General features: G+C 39.0%; 2 protein-coding genes across 2 annotated transcripts in view; one reads left to right on the plus strand and one right to left on the minus strand.

The window, feature by feature from the left end:
• Positions 1-18,167, plus strand: part of iqgap2 (IQ motif containing GTPase activating protein 2) — a gene marked incomplete at its 5' end in the record, with an annotated part of 31,473 nt that overhangs the window by 12,445 nt on the left and 861 nt on the right. Inside the window, 31 exons of the mRNA XM_079221739.1 lie at positions 493-606; positions 711-889; positions 1,737-1,824; positions 2,059-2,222; positions 2,660-2,747; positions 3,004-3,167; positions 3,283-3,443; positions 3,762-3,886; positions 4,085-4,248; positions 7,578-7,668; positions 8,538-8,705; positions 8,857-8,999; positions 9,217-9,387; positions 9,655-9,738; positions 9,940-10,011; positions 10,105-10,174; positions 10,627-10,835; positions 10,984-11,136; positions 11,248-11,411; positions 11,584-11,808; positions 12,608-12,748; positions 13,888-13,972; positions 14,149-14,381; positions 14,769-14,901; positions 15,358-15,460; positions 15,572-15,713; positions 16,351-16,438; positions 16,598-16,810; positions 16,912-17,072; positions 17,218-17,361; positions 17,896-18,004. Of these exons, the coding sequence (XP_079077865.1) occupies positions 493-606; positions 711-889; positions 1,737-1,824; positions 2,059-2,222; positions 2,660-2,747; positions 3,004-3,167; positions 3,283-3,443; positions 3,762-3,886; positions 4,085-4,248; positions 7,578-7,668; positions 8,538-8,705; positions 8,857-8,999; positions 9,217-9,387; positions 9,655-9,738; positions 9,940-10,011; positions 10,105-10,174; positions 10,627-10,835; positions 10,984-11,136; positions 11,248-11,411; positions 11,584-11,808; positions 12,608-12,748; positions 13,888-13,972; positions 14,149-14,381; positions 14,769-14,901; positions 15,358-15,460; positions 15,572-15,713; positions 16,351-16,438; positions 16,598-16,810; positions 16,912-17,072; positions 17,218-17,361; positions 17,896-18,004 (4,349 nt within the window). The remainder of the gene's footprint in view (positions 1-492; positions 607-710; positions 890-1,736; positions 1,825-2,058; positions 2,223-2,659; positions 2,748-3,003; positions 3,168-3,282; positions 3,444-3,761; positions 3,887-4,084; positions 4,249-7,577; positions 7,669-8,537; positions 8,706-8,856; positions 9,000-9,216; positions 9,388-9,654; positions 9,739-9,939; positions 10,012-10,104; positions 10,175-10,626; positions 10,836-10,983; positions 11,137-11,247; positions 11,412-11,583; positions 11,809-12,607; positions 12,749-13,887; positions 13,973-14,148; positions 14,382-14,768; positions 14,902-15,357; positions 15,461-15,571; positions 15,714-16,350; positions 16,439-16,597; positions 16,811-16,911; positions 17,073-17,217; positions 17,362-17,895; positions 18,005-18,167) is intronic.
• On the minus strand, positions 4,884-6,383 carry f2rl2 (coagulation factor II (thrombin) receptor-like 2; the record flags this gene model as incomplete). The annotated part of the gene is made up of 2 exons (XM_079221741.1): positions 4,884-5,932; positions 6,320-6,383. 2 exons carry the CDS (start codon positions 6,381-6,383, stop codon positions 4,884-4,886), a joined length of 1,113 nt encoding a protein of 370 aa, XP_079077867.1.

Consider the following 18,167-nt stretch of genomic DNA (forward strand, 5'->3'; position numbering starts at 1 on the left):
AGCGGTATAGCTCTGAAATTATATAGAATAAAATACCCCCTACAAAAACAACAATAATAGAAGAAACAACCTTTATTAATTGCTTTATTCATTTAATTTTAAATGAAGGATAATTGTTTCCTTAGGGCTTTTATATAATGCTGTGCATAGCCATTCAATGACATTGAATAGGACACACACACACACACGACCAAGCTTCAACGCTCTTATCTTTTCTTTTCTTTTCAATTTTAACTAACTTTAATTAAACTTGGTGAAAAACATGTTTTTGAAGATTTACATAGTGAACCACAGTTATAAACAGGTTAGTTATCCAGGTCCTCAGAAAATCTACATTTAGAATGAAAGTGTTTTGCAAATTATGATTTTCATTTGATGATTATGCCAAAGGAGAGATAATTATATTAATTAAATTATATAATATTTGTGTATTTCAGTTTTGCTCTATAGCCCCACAATAACCCCTGCAATCGGTGTATATCTGTCTTCTAGAGGAAGAGATCAGTAACATGAGGAGTGAGCTGGAGAAGTATGGCATTCAAATGCCAGCTTTCAGTAAGATTGGAGGAATCTTGGCCAATGAGCTCTCAGTGGATGAAGCTGCCTGTAAGTCCTCTGACGTTCTAACTAAATCTCTGAAGCCTGTTGTGTTGTTTCCAAATGTCTTTTTGGCCAGCACTGAAATGTCAAAACAACACACTTGTCCTTAGTGCATGCTGCTGTGATTGCTATCAATGAAGCGGTTGACAGAGGGCAGACATCTGTGACAATGGGAGCCCTAAATAATCCTAACGCAATGCTGAGGAATAACCAGGAAGCTCTGGCCCAAGACTACCAAGACACACTGAGCCAGGCCAAGGCTCGTAAGCAGGATCAGTCCTCAGGAAGGGTGAGAAGCCAGTGACCTGTGTTTTTATCATCGACGTCATCATTTATATAAATGTTTGGTAATGATCTACTTTCCTTGTATAGAATGGTTGATCAGACTTTCACTGTCTTTGTTACAAACTTTGTTTACTGAAGTTTCTCTCTTGCTCACCAATTCCTATCGCTCTCTATTCACTTGTTTTTCAGACTGGTCAGATATTCAGTTACATAAATGCCATTTAAACGACAGTAACATTAAATTAAATTGCCATCACCACTGAAGCTACTGTATCCATTGTCACGTCTGTATTTACACCCATAAAAGGGTTTCAAAGCCTGGACTAACTGTGTAGTGATGCACTCAGGGTGACCACAAACTGTTGTTTGTGTTTAGCCTTCTGTGTCAGTAGGGAAATGATGTCACTGAACCGAAATTACAAAATGGAAGAGCATTAAACATTGAGAGCAAATTTGAGTAATGCAAATAATTTAAACTGTTGCTCTGAACCAAATTTTCTGACTGCAGTGTCTAGTACTGACAACTATAACGACTGAAGAGATAACTACACTGAGCTTTGAAATGGGATGCCTGTACTAACTCACTCCATAGGCCTTGCCAGCACATTCCAGTGGCTGCAGTGTCAGCTGAACTTCACCAAACACAAACCCTCCAGACCATGTGGCATCTCGCCTCCCTTTCTCTTTACGAACACTGTACAAACAGAAAATCAATTTTTACTTAATAGCTGAAAAGTGGCGGCAACAATTCAACGTCATCAGTATGAATGGGAAGATGGGAATTAATGTGACCAGATGCTATGTGAAATGTATGTTGTATATATTTGTATTTATATGTCCCCCTCAATTAGCGCTCATCGGTTGCTACTGAAGAACGAGAAATTTATGAGGACCTGCTAACTCACCAGGAGATCCAGGGCTGCATTGACTTTGTCAACAGTAAGGACTTCATGACACTTGCAGCTTTTTTATTTTTACCATGACTACATTCCTTTTTGTATAAAAAAAAAAGTCCTTCTACCGTGTGGGTGCCTAAGACCACAGGGCATCTATGAACTCTGACCTGAATACACAGTAGCGAATCTGTAGTTAATATAAACATTGGTTTGTTTCAGTAAAAGAAACAAATGATCCCTAAGTTACATCTGTCTTGTTTTTTTTTCCTGTCTCTAGTCCAGGCAGCAGTGAGGCAAGTGAATCAAGCGGTGTCGACCCAGGATGAGACCGCTCTGTTGGCTGCACTTAGGCTTGAAGCTCTGGGCCTGCTGGGTGTTCAGGAGTCAAACTGTCGCTGGTACCTGGAACATTTTACCACCTACTGCCAACATAAATCCAAGGTATACTGACTGAGACAGAGCTTGTTTGTTAATTTGTGTGTGTTTGTGTTGAGGGGCGGGGGGTCTACTATTTGGAGGACGACGTTTAAAGAGGTGTGTGGAATAGGAACAAATAATACACATTTGCAGTGTTGTCTTTTTCTGTTTTCTATTTGTCCATCTGACAAAGCAGACCGGCTTCCTGTTTTTAAGTCGTGCTGTGACACAGCACTTCATTGGCTGAACAGATACTGAGGAAAGACTGTAGCTGTTGTGCTGCCTTTACTACTCAGTGCTATTAAGAAAAAGCTCATCCACAACAAAAATCTGCCACCATAACTTCCTTTTGGAATAGACGGCAACGGACACGTTGCCCTCCACGCCTCGGCTTTAGAACATGCTGAATAACCATGGGATCTTGGTGGTATCTCTCGTGAACTCTAACCTTTGTGTTGCAGGATGGAGGGAGGACTGTGATGGTGGACAAAGAGGAGATTCAGAGAGCTGTGAGCTCTTGCAATGACTTTGCTGAGGCAGACAAACGAAGTAAACAACCTTTGTTGCTAACTGTAGATGTTAATTAATACATTAACATATACAGTTGATAATCACATATGTACCCATTAGCAAGCTTCTCCAAGCACACGTGACAAGTCTATGTCCCATTGCACAGTTCAACTCATGATACATCTTTAAAATTAGTAATTGTAAAGCAAGGAAGAAATGTAATTTTATTACTGACATGTCTTGCCTTGGGTTATCTACAAGACACATGACTATCTGTGATAATTTTCTTGGCCAGAACTCGAGGCAGTTGCAGTGATTAATACAGCCATTCGTCTTGGCAATGCGGTGGAGACGGTGGAGGAGCTGATGAACCCGGAGGCACAACTGACAATTGTCTACCAAAGTGCGGCCAACCTCTATCAGGCTGAGCTTTTTAGTTTACAGCTACAAGGGGGACGGGTGAGACATCATGTTTGCAATTTTGACTCTTTCATATAGCGTAGGTCATTGCAATATGTATACTGTAGTTAAATGTCACTTCATGCTTGTGATTCAGACCTTTTATGTTTATTAGTCTGGCTTGAGCCATGAGGAGCTGAGTGTAGCTGTGGAAATGCTGTCAGCTGTAGCAGTGCTGAATGAGGTGCTGGACACCAAAGACCCCCAGGCTGTGATTGAGCAGCTGACAGACTCTCCTCTGGGCTTCACCAACATGGATCAAGACAACCTTAACAGGTAGGATGTCTGAGTTGTTCTGTCATGTTAGATCTGTAATGGCCCTGCTTTCCGGTTTAATGATGTCGGTAGCACTCAAATTCTCTTTCATGATTACTGTTTTGTTGTTCCTGCAACTGTGGCACTCACTGACTGTAAATGATGCTTATGCAGGATGGTTTTAGTAGAATAAAATGTATTTGATTAAAATATTAGAGGCATAATGTCGTCAGGTTAACATTTCTGCCAGTGTAGGTCTCTTTTCACTGTAACTTAGCCAACACAAGGATGGGCTGATGTGTAAACTTTGTTGAACTTCTTCATGGACCGCTCCCTCAGGTATGCTGACACGCTTATCAAACTGCGAGGCGAGGCTCTTGCCAAGGGCCAAGAGTTTCTCACCTGGAATGATGTTCAAAAATGCATCGACACAGTCAACGTTCAAGTCCACGAGGAGCATGAACGTAAGAAAGTATTTCTGTTTTAATTAAGTGGTGTAGCTTAGGGACATACAATGACTTTTAAGGCAGCAGTTTCAAACCTTGTAAATTATTTTATTTTATTTGTGATGCTACAATGAGAATAATTTAAAAACACACAATAAATGAAACAACACATTGACTGATCAAATATCAAATGTTTGTTTTGTCTTGTACTTCTAGGCATCATGGCTTTAGCTGAGATCAATGAGGCGCTTAACTCGGGGGATCATCAACAGACGCTTTGCGCCCTGCTCCTCCCTACAGCCAAGTTAACAGGGGTGAACCCAGCCACAGCCAAGCACTACCATGATGTCCTTCAACATACCAAGCAGCTCCTCTGCCAGGTATTGTGACTATTTTTTGGTTCATTTATATTGCATTCATGTTTTCATATCCTTAAAGTACAAAATCTTAAAAAAAGAGCCGGTATTGTCATTACATTTCATAACCTAATCTCATTCTAATCATTAGATTTGTTGGATTTGCACAGCAGCCTCGCTTCCCTAACATGGCTCCAATTTTCATTTCTGCAGCATTATGAATGTGAACAACTAAATGTTGATCTTGAACTGTTATGTACATAAGTGCAAGAGTAAATAGTTCTGTATATATATATGTATATATATACATACACAATTTTTTTTTTTGTATTTAATTCTGACTTTTAACATGGCAAAGAGAAAAGATTACAAATGACAATTGTGTGTCATCAAGCAAACAGTTTCCCAACCAGGTTTTGCTGGCTTTACATAATAGGCTTGTATTGGATTCACAGTTTAATGTTCCCTTCCTGATCCTAGTATTCCTAAAACTTCACAAGCTTGGTGTTGTTTTGGAGCCAACAGAGATAACAGTATTGTCCTCTGGAATTCAGTGTCCAGTTTTAACTTTACCATCTTGATTTCTGGGTTTGTGCTTATCTGCTGGTTCCCAACAATGGTCCAGCAAGGAGAAGCTTTTTCTGTGCACACAGCCAGGCTCATGTCGGCCTCTGAGATATCCCGCGGAGGGAGATGAATTGTAGTTCTGAGGCTCCCATCTTGGAAATGAGCATACACAGGAAGGGATCCAGACAACTGTGGAAGCAGCAGAGACACACCGATACTCTGTAGTATCCATACAGTCCGTCATCCCCACTGGAAAACAGGCGAATGTAGTGGGCGATATGCAGGATGCCGCTAGGCAAGAAACACACCACAAAGATGATAAAAACTAGAGTGCTGACCCTGATAAATGGTTTCCAGTCACAACAAGATTGCCCGAGGTGGTATACCACTGCCACATGGGCATAGATACAAATCAGAAAGGGCACTATGAAACCCAGACAAACCAGCATCAGCCTGTATGGTACCAGCAAGGAATGTGACTTTTCATCGAGGGGAAGTACATCATGGCAGCTAGTTACCCCCAGCTGGATAACCTGGTAGCTCTGCCTGACCAGGAGCTCGGGCACAATCGCAGCCCCGAACAGGAACCATACAACCAAGCACGTCCACACTGCCATGGTAGTCTTATTCAGCCTTCTGTACAAAAACGGCCGGACCACAGCCAGGTAGCGCTTTAGACTGATGCATGCTATAGTTTGTGCGGAACTGTAAACATTACCATAAAACAAGGCTGTGATAAGCCGGCAGGAGATTTCCCCAAATATCCAGTTGTTCCCATTGAAGTGGTAGTGAACACGCAGCGCCAGGGACAGCAGCAGCAGCAGGTCAGACAGGGCCAGGTTCAGGTACAGAACTAATGTGGACAAGGACTTCGCTCTGAGTCTGAGGAAGGTCAGAATGTAGGCGTTGGAGGGGATACCCACCAGCATGGCCAGGACGTATGATAAAGGAATGACCCTGGTGCTGAGGACCCCTGTGGTATAGGCGGTCACTGGGTCCTCCAAGTTCACATCCAGCCGCTGGTTTGAGTTGGGATGTAGGGCTGGCAGCTGGTTGGTGTGGTTAAGTTTGTACAGCCTCCCCTTGAATGTTTTTGGTATCACACCGGTTGGAATACTGATTTGGGTCCAGGTTTTATTTCCTATAAACGGATTGAAAATCAATGTAATGGCTTTTAAGCAACTTACATTTTTAAATAAAAGTACATTTGAAAGTACTGTAAAACATACATTATAGTTAGTCATGCTATCTGTTGTTAAGTGTTTATTTAAACACTTTCTAGTTATTTCTATATATATATCTGTATTTTTTTAAAAGAAAATAAACATTACTATCATAAAATATTGGAATGATTTCAATTTTGTATTGTATTGTAATAATATAGTAAACGTCTGTTTTGTTACTTTGATTTGGGAATTGAGCTCTTAAACCAGTTGGATGTTTCAAGTATAGATATCAAATTTACCCCAAATTAAAATAAATACACATATCCTTTTGGTAAACTCTTAAAATGTTTTAATAAACTTACCATCATGCTGAATGGTCCGCACGGCCATTAAACAAATGAGTAGTCCTGGCACAAGGTCGGCCATTACTCACTCTCCCGTCTATATCCCAGAGTTTTGAAGGTTTCTCGTCTTCACTCCTCTTGTTGTTGCTTCTTTTCAGTAAATGTAGGAGTTCTCCACCGGTGAAATATGCTGTTTTGCATCTCTTCAGTGCAACAGTAGAACTGATAATAGTGTGTTCTCAAGCCGGGCTTCCTGCTAGTGTACTGTTTGTGGGGCGCTTGTCTGTTTGTTACGGTGCAGTGAGCACATTTCCTGTCCAGCCTTTGAAACTGAATTCCCTTCTGTCCGTGTCAGTAACTGCCCACTGACTCAGTGGGGCGAGAAGACGGTCCTTTATAGTTTAAACAGCTGTGATCCACAAACAAATCCCACTGATTACTGTTACAATAAGTATCTTATTTTGGTTTCGGTTATTAAGGGGTTTTGGTATTAAAGTTGATTTTGAGGGTGATTGTAGTGTTGGTCATACTTGTTGTGTATTTCAGGAATACTGTAATAGATGTTTTTAGATATTGTAAGGTTTGGCATGAAAATTTAAGCTATTTATCCAACATTATTATTTTATACAGCAATTATACCATGGATGTATCATGTACTTTTTTTTTTGTTCCTGGTTTGCTCCCATGTTTTGGGCTTATGACACAAGCACATTGATGTATATGTGGCTTGTACCAAAAACAATAAACTTAAATTATTTTATTTTTTACTATTTTTATACTGCGTTTAGCAGCCAGGCTGAACTTACAACCCTCTCACAGTATATGATGAGTTGGCTGGGAAACAATTGGTTAGATGCAGATATAAACAAAAAAGATGCCTTTTAGTCTGCTGTGTTTTCATAGTGACTTCCTTCCTGTTAACACCCTAGGCCCCACCAGAGTTCTCTAAAATTAGCCTGAGAAGAAATACTGAGGCTGAATAAACACTCTTTGTGGTTGTTGTGATGTTAGATTTTCGGGGATTGTAAGTCTGGGCAAGGACATATTTGTGGTGTAACTATTGTCAACAATCAACATGTTTCCCTTGTCCTTAGATCTTACCTCCTAACTTGATGAATTTTCTATAACTACATACCTTACCATCTTACAAAACTAATGTAATTTGATATCAAGTTAGTATTGTGTGCATGAACAATGCCTTGTGAGTCTGAGGTGTAGTTTTGTCTCTTTCATCTGAAAAGAAGAGAAATTACTTTGTGTATTTGCCTAATTGTAGACTTCTGGAGATGAGTCTGCAGTGCTGTGGTTGGACCAAATCCAAGAGGCCATACACACAGCCAACCAGGATGAAGAGGAGGCTCTCACATGTATGTACCCAGAGTTTATATTCACTCATCCAAACGGTATCTTAACCACTCAAACAAGGGTTCATTTAGGTCCGGTTGATTCTTTCCACATTGAGTACTAGATTGTGATTGTCCAGAGGATGTGCATCATTCTCAGATCACCACACAACTCTAACATAGCTCATTATTGTTGTAAATTAATACTCATAGATTGTTTCAGCTATTGTCTACAGATCCTTCTACTTGCTGATTTAGTAAAACATCCTTTATTGCAAAATGTATAGTGTGTCAGCACATTATTAATTTAAAGACATTTTGATCACATGTAGGCATGTAACAGATTTGATCAATATTGCCATGAATCATGGCATCATCATTTGTGATACATTGTTGATACGTTGGCACCACCATCAGGATTGTTTTGGTTGTGATACTGAGGCAGACGTACACACTTTTAGCTGCAGATATTTTCTCTCATAACTGCTCTGCCAAATGTCAAACCTATCGGTTATTTATGGTTGTTTGACATTGAAATGATGACACATAATTTGATGTTGATATAGCTCAATGACTTCTTCTTTGGTACACATTGTTTCACATTAAATCTTTATAAAACAGGAACACTGAAAGCTCCTCATAACAAAGGCAATAGATACAATAAAGGTTTTACAACAAAGTATTTAGTATATATATCCTCCTGTTCGGTTACATAGGTATTGTAACGGAAGATATTGTCATTATTGTGTGCACAACACTGTGACTGTGATATGTTTTTGCTTGTTATGGATTATCCCTTACTCTCTTACCAGTTTTTACTTTGCGGATACTGTGTTGTTTTCATATTTGACTCAACGACTGCTTCTTTGGATTAATCTTGTTTCCATTGTTAGTGGCTGAAGCGGTCGCTGATATTAACAGGACGGTGGCCGGGGAGGACTCTCAGAATACACTGAAGGCTTTGCAAGTGCCCAGTGCTGGACTGAGAGCGGTGCTCCCTGAATGTGCCGACACATACCAGGTTGAACTTGCACAGAGGCAAACGAGCGGTGCCACTAATGGTAACTTGACTTAATGCACAAGAACCACAAGAAAGGAATCTCATTGTTTCAGAAATGAATGCCTACACAGTGAGAAGTCACCTGCTTTTCAGATTTGGGTGTCAATGCAACATTCACTAGGTCTAAAGGGAAACTCTTTGCTTCTCTTCAGCTAGCACTGATGGTGTGTGGGTGAAACATTGTATTAAGGACAGATATGACTACTACTACAACCTTGAGACCGGACAGGGCATCTGGGAGGAGCCTGAAGGATTTGAACACAATGGTGGCCAACTAAGCAAAGAGGAAATCCAGGTACCCCCTGCTGTACTGCATAGTTTCACTTCTCCATTATGTAATGTTGTGTTCACATACTTGCATCCCAATGATGGGATTACTTTCCTTCTTAGTTAAACAATGGTTTCAATCATATTTATTTAAAAATTGCACTGTTAATTTAATTGATAACATTCATACTGTAGATGTTTATTTTTTTCTTCTAAAAAATCTTATTTTTTTTTTTCCTTTTTAGAGTGTTGTGAGCTGTTTGACTACAGACTACAACAGGGAACAGTTATGGATGGCCAATGAACCCTTGGTGACCCAGCTGCAGGCGAGGATCAGAGGTTACCTGGTCAGGAAAAAGCATGCCCAGAGAATGGAGTATCTACGCCAGCAAGAACCACATGTCGTCAAACTACAGGTAGTGTGTAGCTCCACTATAATGTCAGAAATCCGATCCACTTTAGTGATCCCTGATGCAGCTCTAAGCTATTGGAGCAGTAATAAATCAATAGAGATGGCCATAAATAAAGATACAACTTATTTAGAGCCGTGATACTTCAAAGACAACACCTGGAGAATTATCAACCACCCAAGTTTAATAATCCATGCTGTGTTGTCACTGATGTAAAACACCCAACTTGCATGCACTTACATTTATGGCAATGTTTTATTTTTTATTTTACAGGCCTGCTGGAAAGGTTACAAACAAAGGAAAATGTACAAAGACAGGATACATCTGCTTCAGAAAAATGTTGCTTCAATTATCAAGGTGATGCATTTTGTTCATTTTTTTTATTTTTAAGTATAAAAGTATACTTATTGAATGACTCGACAACTCTAAAGCTATTATCAATCTCTAGAAATTGTCAGCCACAATTAACCATTATAGCTGGGATGAAATTATTTTGCATGTACTATTAATAACATAGCTACAGTATCAAATACCTGACATAAACACTGATGTTTTTAGATCCAGTCTGTGGCAAAAATGTGGAAAGCCAAGCGTAAATACAATCAGAGGCTGGAGTTCTTTAAAGATCATGTGAGTAACACCATGCATCCACATCATGAGAAACCTTTTTTGGATTTGTGTCGTTTGTTCCATGTTGTATAAGTCTCATTGTTCTGTGTTTAGGAAAAGGAAATTGTGAAAATCCAGGCTTTTCTAAAGGCCAACAAAGCAAGAGATGACTATAGAACCCTAAGTAAGTCAAAAGGGCATTTTACACTCCTGCAGCTGAGCTTTATTGATATAATATCAATATTTTGACATTGTCTGGTATTTTGAGTAAATAAATACTTTAACATTGGTTTAAAGGAGTCTTCCTAGTTTAAAAGGATGCAATAAGGCATTACTATTTTCTTCTTATCTCATCCGACTGTTAGCTCTAGTAGTTTAATCATCATACTGTTATTCCAGTGATTTTCTTTTTCCTCTGTTTAGAAGTGAAACTTCTGAAAGTACCAATTACCATTCCTTAATTATAGTAACTGTATCTTTAAGCATGTATGTTGATATTGAGGTATTTGGCCAATAATACTTTGATATTTGGTTTTGTCTGTATTGCCCAGCCCACAATAAACAAGATATACTTGATGAGGAAATGAGTGTAAATGTAGCTTGCTTTTACTGACTTTCCTAAATGCCAAATCTTAGCTGGTGCCAAGGATCCTCCTCTGTCAGTGGTGCGCAAGTTTGTCCACTTGTTGGAGCAGAGCGCCCTGGACCTTCAGGAAGAGCAGGAAGTGACACGACTTCGGGAAGAAGTGGTCACCAATATTCGCTCCAATCAGCAGATGGAGAAAGACTTGAACCTGATGGACATAAAGATTGGACTTCTGGTGAAGAACAGGATCACTCTGCAGGTTAGCACGCCTTGCTCTTATGTGTACAAGGAAAGGATGGGTATAATGTGATGTTTTTGTTGACTGCCATAATTTATAGCTTCTGTAATGGTATCCTTTTCTGTCCAGTTTTGCTGCTTAACTCATTTTGTGTTTGTCTTTGAAAAAGGATGTTGTGTCCCATAATAAGAAAATGAAGAGCAAGAAAAATAAAGACAGTAAAGAGGACTTGACTACAGGAGACAGACTGGGTATCAAGGGTCTAAGTAAAGGCAAAAGAAGGAAACTGGAGGCATACCAACATCTCTTTTACCTGCTGCAGGTACAAAAATAAAAAAATATGTCTTAACTACAATGCTCATCCATCTACTTGAAAGTGTATGTATAAGATATTCATACTTATACATACACATTTCCTTTCCTTCCCCTTTAGACCAATCCACACTACCTGGCCAAGCTGATCTTCCAGATGCCTCAAAACAAATCCACTAAGTTTATGGACACTGTGGTCTTCACCTTGTACAACTACGCATCTAACCAGAGAGAGGAATACCTGCTCCTCAAACTCTTCAAGACAGCGCTGGAAGAGGAAATCAAGTGAGAATTGCAGCTAATCTTAAATCCATATAATCCTATTGTATTACAATGTATTACGATTACATAAGGCACTATACAATCCTTAGAATAGTTGAGAATTCGCAAAACGCATGTACGAGTTGTGTTTGTTGTTCAGTGGACAGTACTGTACCATCCTCTCCATGTTTCTCAGTTCTAAGGTGGACCAGATCCAGGACATTGTGACTGGGAACCCAGCAGTCATCAAGATGGTAGTGAGCTTTAACAGAGGTGCACGTGGCCACAACACACTCAGGCAACTCCTGGCTCCAGTGGTCAAAGACATTATTGAGGACAAGAGTTTAGGCATCAACACCAACCCAGTGGATGTGTACAAAGCCTGGGTCAACCAGCTCGAGACAGCTACTGGAGAGGCCAGGTGGGTGGAAATACAGTCAGAGAAAATATTGCTGACAGGGAGGTTGTACATCGGTATGTCACAAGGTTTACTATATAAACATTGAACAAAAAGTTCGGAAATTTGTGTTTGGTAGATTATTTCTTTCACGTAACGATGCTTCTTGGCAATACATTGTATAACGTTGGAAAGCCTGTTTATTTCCCTCTTAAACGGTGCCTCATTTGTAAGGAACATGCATTTGTAGGATGAGCAGCAGAGCGGAGTAAGTGGGTTGCGCCCATGAAAAATTTGCCAAATCTTCTCTGAAAATATCAAACAGTTTATTATGCTGTTGCTATTGACTCTAGTTTTGGGCTTCCGGTACCCCAAAGGTGCTTCATTGGAGGCAATCTACAATACAGAGAGATATCGTGATGAGATTCTGCAACCAGCAGCAATCCCATTTCTCCCCAGTCTGGGACTGAACTCCATCATCCAAGATGTCATATTATAAATAATCTACCAAACACAAATTTCTGAACTTTTTGTTCGATGTTTATATTGTCATTTGGGGTATATGATGTGCCCAGTTGTCAATTTTGTTAAACGGGTGATTTTGCATGTTGTATCCCATTTATCTAGAATTATCATTTACATTTAATCAATGCTCATGTTTTATAAAGCATTTATCTGTAAAGTTTAGTTCTTTCATTTTTTTTGTATCTTTCACAGTAGCAAAAACAGTTTATAGTATGCTTTAGATATTATTTTGCAACTTACTTGCCATGAAAACTGACAATGAGCCTTACACATGCCTTCTGTTGTTTTCTTCCTTCAGCAAGCTGCCCTATGAAGTGACTCCAGAGCAGGCCATGTCACATGAGGAGGTACGCAACAGGCTAGAGGCATCCAGTCTGGCGCTACGCTCTGCCACAGATAAGGTCCTGAACTCCATTGTGTCCTCCCTGGATAATATCCCGTAAGTTTTAGGAGCTGTTGCGTATCAAAGTCTTCTTATCCTCTTCATTATCTGTGACAGTACTGCTTGTCAATGCCTGAGTATATTAGTCGGCATGATTTTGTTGAATCTTCAGGGGCTTTTTTTTAAACCACATTAACGATAAGGAAGAATAAATAAGATGTGTTATTGACGTTTGTCATTGAAAGTGTTCTTACAAAGTTATCCAAGGCTTGATGGAATTCAGTTTCTTTCTGTTGACAAGGTTGCATAACATAATGTGTCACAGTATGATGCAGTGTAACACAACACAATGCAATTTAAATTAATAATACCTATGTAAAAAATTACAAACTTGAATATGTTTTGAGACTGTAAGAGGTGCTTATTCAACTCTTGAGCCCATCATTTGTTGTCCTGTTGGACAGGATGGCATTATGATTTAAGCTGCCCCTGTTATTTTGTCCACCCCAAGTATTCTGTCACAGTATTGTTTCAACAAGTCAAGGTGCATGCTTTCAAAGTGCAGTTGGATTCTTAAATTATATGTCACGTTTAGGTGGTAAAGTAGTGGAAAGGATACAAAAAATTGTTCTTTGCCTTTGCATGATTTAAAATCTATTTTCATCCTGCTGTTAAGTCTTTTTCTCATTTTGTTTCTGGTATTTTTCAACAATACAATGAGAGCAATGCGACTAAAATGGGACTAGACAGAATATGATCATATGCTTTGGCATGTCATTTGCTGTTGTTAAGGGTTCAGCTGCATTTTGGGACATGGTCATTACTAGATAACTATTGCTTTGGAGCAAGCAGTCATCTGGTCAGTTGCTCAAACACTTAAACACAACTCTGCTGTGTGCTTCATTAGTGACAGTTTTCTTTTTTTATTGGGACATAAATACACATTTATTCATTTATTTAATTTAAGAAATCACAAATAACTTTAAAAAAAGTGAAATACTCTATATACCACTAGATGGTGCTAAAGCTATAAATATTACTATACAAATATAGAGAAACTAAAAGCCAATGCTTGCAGTCATCAATGCAAATATGCCTGTCATAAGCTATTTTTTAAATATAATTTATCCAATAGTATGTGAATGCATGTTGCTTTGTGTTTGATGTCCCATCAATGCTTTTTGTTTTGCATGTAGTTATGGCATGAGATACATTGCAAAGGTTCTGAAGAAAAGCCTCCATGAAAAGTTTCCAGATGCCTCAGAGGATGAGCTGCTGAAGGTAGAAGCCCTTGGATGTACATGTACATTTGTTTTTTTATTTACAGCATAGTTTGTTAGAATTCTGCTTACACGGCCCCCATTTTGAATGCTTTATTATAGTGAGCATGTTAAAGGTAAGTGCAATTTAATTTCGCAAAAGGTGTTAATCATGCCTCTATCTTCTTTTTATGACAGATTGTAGGAAACCTGCTTTACTACCGCTACATGAACCCAGCCATCGTGGCCCCGGATGGCTTCGACATTATTGACATGTCAGCAGGAGGGCAGCTCCACGTAGACCAACGTCGTAACCTGGGATCTGTGGCGAAGATGCTTCAGCACGCTGCTGCCAATAAGCTGTTTGAGGGGGAGAATGCACATATGACACCAATGAACAACTACATATCTCAGACATATGAGAAGTTTAGGTAAAACAGGAGAAATGAATATGTCCGGGAAAAAAATGTGGGTTTTTTTTGTTTTTTTTTGGTGGTACAAATGTTCTGAAGAAATTGATTTATCTGTCCTTGGTATTTCTTTTTTTAATTAATCTCACTGAACTTCAGTCACACCTGTACAAACTCATAAATAAGAAGGGCTGTGCCAGTATGTGTGCAGTTATCTTCCTCAAATTGTAGTTTACTGGAAATCGTCATAAACCGTAGTCCATTTTCTGGAAACAATTCAGCATGAGCAATTTACCCAAGTTGAAAAAAGTAACAGGCATATTTTTGAAAAGTCAGTAATGCTGGCCATTATCTCGGTCAGGATTTGAGACTTATAACCACTAACTACTGCTATGTTTCCTCTTTCAGGGTATTTTTCCAGTCGGCATGTGATGTCCCTGAACCTGAAGAGAAGTTTAATATTGATGAATACTCAGACATGGTGACTTTGAGCAAGCCTATCATCTACATCTCAATAGATGAGATCATCAATACCCACTCGGTAAACTCAAGCAAAATGACTCTAACATCCTTTAGACCAGATATGAACTTACCTCAGGGCTTCATTTAAGACTTTATTAAAATTGTGCAGTGTTATAAAGTAACACACATGCACTGGTTTATGATTCATCCTAATTTAAAAAGATTAATTATTTATGTCAGTCAATGTCACATTTTTACAGTTACTGTACAGTATTACTTTAATGTCAAATCAGTCTTGATCCTACAACTATTTTTTTTAAAAATCTTTTTTACATTTAGTAAGAGAATGTAGAGTTTTATTTTGTATTACCTTGTAGACATTTTCACCTCTCACTCATGAATGTGTTCTGTTGTTTGTCCATGGATACGTTTACCAAGGTTCATTAATTAAGTAATCATATTTTTCTGTAATAAGTTACACAGTAAATATTAATAATTTAGATATACAGGACTAATCACATCTGTATTTGTTCAGCTGCTTTTGGAACATCTGGAGGCCATCTCCCCTGACCACAATGACTTGCTGCATGAGCTGCTGCAGGACCTGGGAGATGTCCCTGATGTAGAGACATTGCTCGGTACTGTCGTGCATTTAATTATATAGATATTTTATTTTATTTTTTTACTTTCAATCACAAATTGTCTTTGGTGTATTTACCAATTGTACACGTTGTGCTGTTCTATTTCAGGTGAAGGAACGGTAGACTCGAATGACTCGAACAGAGAGAGTGCTCTGAGCCAGTTGGCCAAGACGGAGATCTCCCTCACCCTAACCAGCAAGTTTGAGCTCCTGGAAGGAGATGACAAAGACGTGAAGTCTCTAATAACAAAGTATGTTTATTGTGAGAGGACCCTGAGACAAATTGTTTCATTCAAAGCCTGTTTGATGTTGAAATCATCTGAAATTTTATGTTATGATAATCTAAAAGAATCATAATCCAGATTTTTGTGTAAATTTAAAACCATTACCCTGAATCACACACAGTACTCAAAAGTCATCAATGCAGAGTTCACTATGAACGTCTTGTGATGCACTGTACTCGACCCTTCTTGACACTGTGTTTTCTCTGTGGATATGACCCAGTAGCGTATCTTTGTTGTCTTTCCTGCTCTTATATCATTTCCTGTCAAAGAGGAAGAGGTTTGGTGGTCAGGGTTATCTTGCCTATAAACATGTATCCGTCTGGATGCGGAGTTGAGAGAGTCTTCCTCTTTGGCATGACGGTTCATGTGGAATGACGACTCAATTCTGCCGTGAAAACTACTGTACAGGCATGTTTCGTTTCGGGATACGCACAACACTTTTCCAACAGGTTTTCTGAAATCAAGTCAGTGAAATATAGTTTGTTCTGCTATCAGATGACAACAGCTTTATATATTATTTGGTTTAGGTGACATTATGTACAAATTAAATGAAACAACCAACCCTGTCCAGCTCTTCATGATTTTCTTATTCTGTGTGTATCAGGACAAAAAAGCTTATTGTGGATGTGGTTCGGATTCAACATGGTAATTCCTTAGCTGGCATTCTTGAGACCCCGGCTACTGTCTCACAGGTGATATTTTCTTCCATTTTTTTTTTTTTTTTTTTTTTTTTTTTTTTTAACCCATACCGTATACCTAAAAGCCATTTATTGTAAAATGAACATGTGCACTGATGTTTTTGTTGAGTTCTAACAGTTTTCTGCACTTCTTATACGACTTTGCTCCTGAAGGAGTCGGAGCATACTAAGATTGTAGAGCGACGGGCAGTCCAGGACGCTCTGACACCAGAAGGTCTGAAGAGCAGCCCAGCTGTACTAGAGGACAGCCAACTACCTCTGGAGCAGAAGAAAAGGAAGATCCTGAGGAACCTCCGTAACCTGGAGCAGGCCGGCTTTCTCACTGTCAGTAACAATTATCAGGACCTTGTCAATGACATATCCAAGGTACGTAAGCAGCTCTTCATTCACACAGGACGGTGCATGTCTCCAATGCTACGTGTATTGTTGGGCCTGTTCAGCTTCTGAAGTTGTCGGTGCATTGACAGGACATCCGCTACCAAAGGCGCTACAGACAGAGAAGGAAGGCCGAGCTTGTGAAGCTCCAGCAGACACTGACAGCTCTCAACTCAAAAACAGCCTTCTACCAGGACCAGATGAACTATTATGATACGTACATCAAGACCTGCCTGGATAACCTGAACCGGAAGTGAGTTGTACTTTTTTGCAATATTTCTTCTTACTGTGTAAATAATAATCTTGCTTCCTTTATTTGTATTATGTGTATAGTTTGATGTATGCAACCAGATTTCTTGTGATTTATACTAATGTGTTACTGTGTTTTCTTGATCCAGGAATTCACGCAGATCTATAAAACTGGACAGCAAAGGAGAAAATAAGGGCAGTAAGAAGTGGAAGCCACAGTCTCTGAAGTACACTGCAGCAAAGCTGCATGAGAAAGGAGTAATCCTGGAGATAGAAGGACTTCAGACAAACCAGTGAGTTGAGCTGTCCACTACTTCTGGACGGCTATCACAAAGAGTTACTCTTTACAACTGGTCAGATGTCCCTATAGGTGGTGTAAATGTCAGTAAAAATGTTGTTAGGCTGTGACATGTAGAGACTTTTGATTTTGATTGCAGTGGGGATTATCAAATCTATGAAATGTTTTTTGAAACCAAAACATAGGATGTACCTTGTCAGATTTGTTATGAGAGGTATTGTTTCTTTAAGCCTCATCCAATATTACCGAAACCGTTACCATACTATCTATTGTTCTTCTGAGTTGAAATGTTAAGCTGAATTCCAGAATATATAAATATAATGATAAAATATGTAAAAGATAAAAGTAAACATTTGTTTAATTATTTACTACAAAAATCCATTCGTTCTATGCACAGTTCCTTCAAGTACTACTATATTTTGTATTACTGCAATAATAGGGCAAACATAATGTTCAATGATTATTGTGGTTTTGTGCAGTTTTTTACTTTTTTGTCATCTTATGTTATTGCCGCTTTCTCTTCTTTCAGGTTCAAAAATGTCATGTTTGACATTTCGCCCACTGAGGAAGTTGGGGATTTTGAGGTGAAGGCAAAGTTTATGGGAGTCGAGATGGAAAAAGTCCAACTTCATTTCCAGGTAAACATTTCCCAACATTAAGCAGCTCGCTAGTCAACAGTAAACCTTGACAACAGATGTTGAAATGTCCTTTTCCACTCATCGGAAAGCAGGAAATATCACAGAAATAAAGCAAACATTTTCCAATAAAGACTACAATAGTCGACACATTTGTTCTAATGTA

Source organism: Taurulus bubalis (genome assembly GCF_910589615.1).
Source record: "Taurulus bubalis genome assembly, chromosome: 8".
In the NCBI taxonomy this organism is placed as follows: domain Eukaryota; kingdom Metazoa; phylum Chordata; class Actinopteri; order Perciformes; family Cottidae; genus Taurulus; species Taurulus bubalis.